Genomic DNA, 8,048 nt, shown 5'->3' with positions numbered 1-8,048 from the left:
GAGAGAGGGAGGGAGGGGGAGATAGAAAGACGAGTTAGGGAGGAGGTTGGAACCAAGTGCGGGAGAGGAGGCATAACAAACATCAAAATAAAGAAAATTATGCGGGAAACCTACATAATAAATATAATGCCTACATTTTCTGCCCCACTGCCCTGAATACGAGAGTTCACGTGGAGTCCTGCACCAAAAGCTAACATAACATCAAAGGTACACAACTCGGTGGCAACACACGCGCAGAGAGAGAGAGAGAGAGAGAGAGAGAGAGAGAGAGAGAGAGGAGATGGGAGAGAGAGATAGAGAGCGAGACGATTAGAGTGAAGAGAGATGAGAGCAAGAGAGGAAAAGACGAAAGGGAGAGAGAGTTGAGGAGAGGAGAGGAGAGGGAGACGGAGTAGAGACGAGAGAAGAGAGAGAGAGAGAGAGAGGAGTGAAAGAAGAGGAGGAAGAGAGATTGAGAGAGAGAGAGGGGGAGAGAGATTGAGAGAGAGGGAGAGAGAAGAGAGAGAGAGAGGCAGAGGGGGGGCGTACACGCCCACTGCCTGCGCGCATTATTTTTAGTATCTCACCGAAATAGACGTTTCATGAATTTGCAACCGCGCACTCAGTGGCAGTGGCAGCGTGTACAGCAGAACCACTAGTTAGAACTTAGATGATTATCTGCTGTTTGCTGTGTACATAGTCGAGACGGATCTGGCACTAACTCATCCAGTGCTTTCTCTCTCTGCTCTCTCCTCTTCCTCTCATCTCTCTCTCTCTCCTCCCGATCGTCTCTCTCTCTCGTCTGCTTCTCTTCTCTGCTCTCTCTATCTCTCTTCTCACACACACACACACAACGCACACACACACGCAGACACTAACCACGCACCCGCAGCATACACCAACCGCACCTCGACGCATGCGCACGCAATACCACACACGCTTTCACAACACCCACACACGCACGCACGCACCGCACGCACCACGCACGCACGCAAACGCACGCACGCACGCCCGCATGCTACGCACACATGTCACACACTACCGCACATGCGACAGCCACACGCACTCCGATTTAACAGTCTCCTCAACTGCCCCACCAAGGATGGTACGTTCCGTGCTGATCACTCGCTTTTTCTTTCCGCGACCAAGCAAGCCACTCGGCGGAGAGAAGAAAGAGACTTTCACGGAGTTGCGATTTCTAGGGGAGATGGCGTTCTCTGCCACGCCCCTAACAGACTGCCGGTGGTTACCTTTACACGAGTGCTTAGCCTCCCTCGTTGGCGTCAAAGCCTCGTCCATTACATATTAGGTAAATTAATGTGAATATAGACTGCATACATGCTAACATCTTATCGGTAGATCTCGTAAAGTAGACACGGGCAAGTACTTGAACATGATATATATTAGGTGTCAGAGTCGTATAAGCATAGTTAAGAGTTCAGGACAATTCCTCTTTCTGTGTAGCAGCATTAGAACGACCGGTTCCTGTCTATGTTGTGAACGATATTATAACCACACATCTTCACAGACGACAAGTACTGTCAAAATAATAGTAACTAAATTTAGTACTAATAGTATATAATTAGCTAGTAAATATAATAATATAATTACTATTAATATAAATTAATTTTTTTAATTATATAATTTTTATTAATTTTTAAACATATATATATATATATACGTTATAGTTATATTAATAGTAATAGTAAATTTAGTAAATAAATATAGTAAATAATAGTACCATAGTATACTGGGGTACTTTTAAAGGAGATGAACTTTGAATTGGTGATGTTTTGCATGAACTGGTGATCAATGCTTACTACCAATGGAGACTACCATGAAGCGAAACTAACAGTTCATCATTAACTATCCATTACTTAGATAGCAACCTCTATTTTCGTCCAAGCTCTAGAAACTACCGTGCAGTTGAACTAAAACCTGCGCCTGCTCAAATTTATTTCGATCGGAAGATGTTTTGCATAAACTGCTGAAAGGTACCATGTTGCGAAGCACCACACTGGATATATGTGAGAACACTGCACATTGCCCAAACTTATTGAACTAAATAAACGAGTGTGTAAATATTTGAAATATTACCAGAATGCATGCAAAACTGCCCTCTACACAGCATAACGAACACTAACAGACATGTCATAGCTTTCCTCACCTGCTATTTGCACACTCACAGCATTCGACCGAAAGTGTGCTTATATATATACAAAAAACCAATCAACCAAAAGTAGTGCCACTGCTATAGCGCTACAACTTTAGCCGATACATTGCTGTATGCGGCCACCTAATCAGATTGTACCAAGTGGCCGGTAATGCTCATCCACACCAAGCGTACAAACAGCACACTAGAGGCAAGGTCGATGGTCATTGTAAGCCCCACACAAACACGAATAGATGTCAATTTATTCCCCGACCAAATCGCAAAAAACCGAACTAAAGTTCGCATACGTCTCAAGCTGCAAAGGTGGTCACGATAAACATGTGATTACTGATAATAGTGAATGACCCCTTAACATGTTCTATATCTTCTTCAGATAAGCGATGATAAGGTGCCGTCTACTAATACAAATCGGTCCTTCACTCTTGTGCACTGAGTCGTACCAGTGCCCAAGCCAGACACTACCGCTGGTTACAGTCTCTGCCAAGCATTCGCACCTCATCCTCACTTTCTACAGCACCTATTTGATTTTGAATTGTTTACTTAAGTAATCACCAATGCACACATTGCACACACACAAAATGTGCAGCTGGATATCCACCGAGGACAAATTTATACTTGCAACAGTTACGATGAGCAACCCTGATTTACACTGTGGTTTCTGACCTACAGGGTAGCTATGGTTTGTTTTACCACTCTTAGCAAAATCTACCAATTAACTGTACTGCCATTGCACACCTGATCATTATATTGCCAAATACCTTGGTTTAAGGTCAGTATACATGCTGTACTTCTGCCGTCATTTCACGACTGAAATTTGCATCTGTAAAATACGTTTTGGTCCCTAGCTTACCTTCCAAGAACTTCCTTTGGTTCGTACTTGGAGTAAAACTGCTTGGCAGTCGTTCGATCGGGAAGTCCTTCATGCTCGTGTAGTGTCATTGTCCCTTTGGTGCATGCAAACAGTAATGAGTATCGTTTGTGTTCGCTACACTATTCCCAATTGAATGCTGATTGCTGAACAGTTACCTAGTTTACGAAATGAGATTACTATCCATTGACAACCAGCAGTCTTAAAACTTTCGGATCTAAGATAGTTTGGGACCCCGCGAATGTCTTTTCGTATGTGTTAAACTAATCCGGGATGCTAAACTAGGATGGGCCAAAACTTTCTGTAGTGTGTGTGTGTAACCATGACATACTACATTGTACATATATTACATAACTTTAAGTTTAATGAATTACTTAAGTGAAACGGCGGGTAGTGTGTAAGATCCTTCACACAACCTACCTAATAAACTATGCCACTTTGATGTTAGAGGAAAATAGTGCGATAAGAAATTGATTAACTTAGTTCACACCTATGCATAAATTGAAGATTTTCCCACAATCATACTGCCCTGATGTGATTTCAGGGGATGCGATCTATGTTCTTGGCCACAAGAAACAACGGCCGAAGTGTCTCTTCAATTTATGCATAGCTATGAAGTTAGTGCGTAAAGATAGGGCTACCAAGTTATCACATTTTACGTATTTTACTCTGCCATCATTGGCATCAATCATTCAATGTCAATGACAATGATCAAAGCCAAAGGCCTTCCATTTCTGCTGGAAATGGGACATATGGGTAGCTCTAGTACTGTAGTATAGGCTATAGCCCGCGTTCATTTATAACAACATGGCAACAGGGGTTAGGACATGGACAGAACGTGGAGGTGGCATAGTTTATTAGGCATGATGTGTGCAGATGCAACACACTAACCGGACTGGCAACTATTCACAAGTGACTAAGGGGGTTACTTACCACTGACACTGTGTGTACGCCTCTGAGTGTTGTCTAGGTATGATTCTATGAATGAATATAATTTAGCGCTTGGGCACTAATCGCCACTACACTTCTTGTTTCATTTACTTGACACTTGTTACCGTGCGTTACGCAAAATCAGTTAAATTAAATACAAATTCCATAAGTCCATTGAGGCCAAATACACAATTACCTACGCTACAATAGAAATAATTTCCTAATTTTGAACTCTTGTACTTGTATGTAGTTGTAGCAGGAATAGTAGAACACAATTCGCCATGTTGCGTGACCGCGCCATGACCCATCACCAGGCAATAAACTCGCACTGCATACAGTGTTTTCGTTATGCACTTTAAATGTCACATTGCTCTATGCAAAAAGTTTGTAAATAATATTATTATTTTCTTTAATTTTTTTTTATACTTATCACATCAATCTACTCGGGGTAAAAAGCAAGGAGTAAAAGAAAAATATTGCAGTGTATAGCACGTGACCGCCCCATATGACTGCAACATGGCTGCGCCCACTGTTTAGAAGTTACAGGAAACATGATGAAATAAACAAATACTACGTCTGGTGCAGGTAAGTTCACTAGCTTTTTTAAGCTAACCGAATGAACGAACTTTTTTGTGTAGCATAATTTAGACTGAAATCAAGTAAGAGAAAAGTGTCAAACACAATCTAACAGTGTATTTATAACAATCGGGAGACATCGATCACTACTCTAGTCTCTAGTCTAGGTAATCGTACGTTTTTTGGTTGATTTAATCGTGTCCGATTTGGATTCAAGGATGGATGGTTTGTTGTCCATGTCACTATGAGACTATGATATAAGCACGCACGTATTCATTTGATTATAAAATCTACTTATTTATGTCACGGTGATGGTAAACATCTAATGTAATGAACTTGCACGTTACCTGCCAATTAAGAGCAGGCAAAGGCTAGACGGATATGCACGCAGGATACAACAGAGATCTATTTGGGATTCCCCAAGGAGACAACATGGCCGATATCGGACCGACAGTGTTCTTTATGTATGACAAGTGTATCGTCGAAAAGGAATCAGACGATCCCAGCAATGCAATAATTTATTTCCACCCAGCTACAGTAAGTTGCCAAAAGCAAATACATTCTTTATCTTCAGCTATTAAAGCAAGTATTGTGAAGTTTTACATTGTTTTGCAACTTTTGGCAACTAGACTTGTGTTCAGTTATTACTCTATACACGTTATCATGTTTAATAATGATATTATTCGTGTGTAGGTATCTGTCAATGACCAGGTAGCACTCTGCGGGCAGCTTATGGGGATGTCGCACTTCCTAACGTCTATTACCGGAACGTTGCCAACTGTGTTTAAGATGGCCACCACAAAATATGCCTTCAAGCACATTGGCAAATACAGCCTGGTGAGTAAAAATGACAATGCACAACACGATGCATTTAAACAATCACCATTATTTGTGCCGTGATGTTAATATCGTCGTACGATTTTTTTTAAAGAATTATTTCACGCAGTCGTTGATTTTGCACACTGTCAGGTGATTGGCTGCGATGTGGATGCACCCGACAGTGTTGCAACACGGCTCATCACCAGGCTGTGCGACACGTTCCGTCTCTATCACCACAGCATCGAGAGAGTTACCAAGGTTAGCAGTTATTTTATTCGCGCGTGACAGAAAGGAACAAAAGAGAACATGGAAGCATATCAACAGCACTACCAGTACTGAACATTGTAGTTGTGGTTCGTGCCAACAGGTGGTAGTATGCATATGTATGCATTCGTACAAGTATCATTTTCCTGTAACCTCATCTCTTACTTATGCAACGTGGGAATTATTAAACCTACATGTGTATTCAATGATGGTTAGGTAATTGTAAAAAAAAATTCCGGTAATTTATACTGTTTAAAGTGATTACGTCACCGTAAATAGTAAAAAATAAAAAAAATATTCCCACTTTTTCACAAAATATAAGTAATTCTGTTCACTTTTTATGGTTAAATTGCTGCATTATACTTCTTATTTTACTATATTGTTTGATGTGAACATACACTCGTGATGCATACATAGCCCATAGCAAGCAATTAATGTTAGGAACACTAATATCAAATCGTCCAGGTTTTTTGGATTTTTAACTAGTTGAGAAACATGCTAATAAAGTTAATCTTAGTTAGATCCATAATCAGTACAAAATAACTTACTCTGACGAAATTTTCGTCCATCTCTCCGACAGACTTCCATTTCGTCAGAGTAAGTTATTTTGTACTGATTATGGATCTAACTGAGATTAACTTTATTAGCATGTAAATTATAGAGATCCGATGAAGCTATTTAATCATCTAGTTGAGAAACAATCTTATCAGGTAAGAATTTGACGATACGTTTAGTCCCGTTAGTTGTAATACTTTTAATGTAAAAAAATGGCAACAAAAATTTTACAAATTTTACCATCGATTTTAATTTTAATAACTGATAAATTATGAATTTGAAACTTTTATTTTTTAGAGTGTGGAATTCATCAGTGCCGTAAATTTCAAAACTCACATGGGAAGGATCTGGGACACGCTGGTGCCGTTTCTGCGTTGCTATGGTGATGAGATTGCTGCAGGCTTTGGATCATTGCCAGATCTGCAGCTGCCAAAGGTAGTGGGTAATATTCGACATCGAGTTTCCTTTAGAGTGCGACATGACATGTGGCTGAGTGCATGCATGCGTGTGTGTACGTGCGTGCGTGCGTGTGGGCGTGCGTGTGTGTGTGTGTGTATGGCTGTCATTCTCATGCAGGTGATTTCAGCACGCATCTCGTACATTTACTGACGCCTGTATCTCGACACGAACAAAACTGTACGGTCAACTCTCCCAATACTGACCACCCTCGGGATTGCCCATTAGTTCGGTTTTCTGTGAAGTTTGGTTTATAGAGGCGGGCTTACTGCAGGCATATCTTACATGTCTCAGATGGTGTTGCGACTTAAAACATCTTCCGGTTTAACATGCGATTCGGTTTGGAGAGGGTTTGGAATTTTGAGCGTTGACTGTAGTTGGATATTTTTTTTCAATAGGGAGAGACTCGGCTTTACCTGAAGGCATCCCATCTCCTACAGACATGCCGTGGCGGTAAAGGAGTGCTGGATGGTTGCCTTATCTTCAGGAAAAAGTGTGTAGCTTCGTTGTAACTCGGTAGTAATAATTAGTGCAATTAACGTAGAACTGTAAGTCCACCCGCGTTTCCAGGCAGAAATCAATGTTGTTCGTTTTTCAAATTTTTTCTCCACAGATGGCGCCACTAATGCTAATGTTTCACGATGCATGAGTGGGATGCTGTTTTTTTTACAGGGTGCTGTGCACGCAGCTGTCACCCTCGCTTACTGCAAAGCTGATGCTTATTCGACCTCAGCAGCACAATGTAAGTCTCCCTCAGTGAATGCCATGTTGCCAGGAATTGTTAACTGGAGTGGACGATGAGGAGAAACGCTTCCAGTGTGTCGTCATTATACAGGGGTCGAAATTAACTTTTGAACAAGCGAAAGGACTCCCTGCCTTCAAAAAGAGGTAGTCCGCAGTCTGAAGTTCAAAACTAAAGATGCAAACTACATAACGCATGTGGTTATTTTGAAGATTCGTGCGGTTGCACGGCTGGCAAATTTTTTTTGGTCATTTGCTGAAAAAATACGGTAATTCCACGAGGCCGTGCTCTGGAACGAACTAGTTAGAATGGCAGAATTCGGACTCCTGCATATGTCAAATCAGGGAGTCCGACAGTAAATCAGGGAGTATTTGACTCCGGACTCGCGTTAATTTCGCACCCTGTTATATATACGGTTGTGCCAGACAGATGGCTTCTGTTTGTTGGCAATAATCAAATCAATGAATGAATAGTCAATTAAATGAATGATAGGATATGTTGCCATGTATTTACAACGTCTTACAGCATAGTTCTGTCGTGTTCATAGTTCGTACACTACTACAGCACTAGCAGAAACATATCTGCAATATGTATACATTATAGATACTAGTATATATACTAGATATTAATTAGCATAGTTACTATATATATACTAGATATTAATTAGCATAGTTACTATATATATA

At 40.8% G+C, this 8,048-nt stretch overlaps 1 protein-coding gene across 1 annotated transcript; it reads left to right on the top strand.

Annotated features, from left to right (window-relative positions):
* The first annotated feature begins 4,461 nt into the window (after positions 1–4,461).
* LOC106817398 (Hermansky-Pudlak syndrome 4 protein-like) lies at positions 4,462–7,380 on the top strand. The gene is made up of 7 exons (XM_014822062.1): positions 4,462–4,535; positions 4,886–5,063; positions 5,220–5,363; positions 5,496–5,603; positions 6,462–6,599; positions 7,019–7,113; positions 7,293–7,380. Exons 2-7 carry the CDS (start codon positions 4,908–4,910, stop codon positions 7,378–7,380), a joined length of 729 nt encoding a protein of 242 aa, XP_014677548.1. The 5' UTR covers positions 4,462–4,535; positions 4,886–4,907.
* The last annotated feature ends 668 nt before the right edge of the window (positions 7,381–8,048 follow it).

This window comes from Priapulus caudatus, unplaced genomic scaffold (assembly GCF_000485595.1).
Source record: "Priapulus caudatus unplaced genomic scaffold, Priapulus_caudatus-5.0.1 Scaffold1711, whole genome shotgun sequence".
In the NCBI taxonomy this organism is placed as follows: Eukaryota; Metazoa; Priapulida; class Priapulimorpha; order Priapulimorphida; family Priapulidae; genus Priapulus; species Priapulus caudatus.
Note: the sequence above shows the minus strand (reverse complement) of the source record. Positions and strands in the feature narration are given on the sequence as shown.

Excerpts from the sequence above, each read along its gene's own strand:
- LOC106817398 (XM_014822062.1), top strand. The coding sequence starts at position 4,908 with ATGCACGCAGGATACAACAGAGATCTATTTGGGATTCCCCAAGGAGAC. Across the intron at positions 5,604-6,461 it reads GCATCGAGAGAGTTACCAAG|AGTGTGGAATTCATCAGTGC; the intron begins GTTAGCAGTTAT and ends TTTATTTTTTAG. Across the intron at positions 6,600-7,018 it reads CAGATCTGCAGCTGCCAAAG|GGAGAGACTCGGCTTTACCT; the intron begins GTAGTGGGTAAT and ends TTTTTTCAATAG.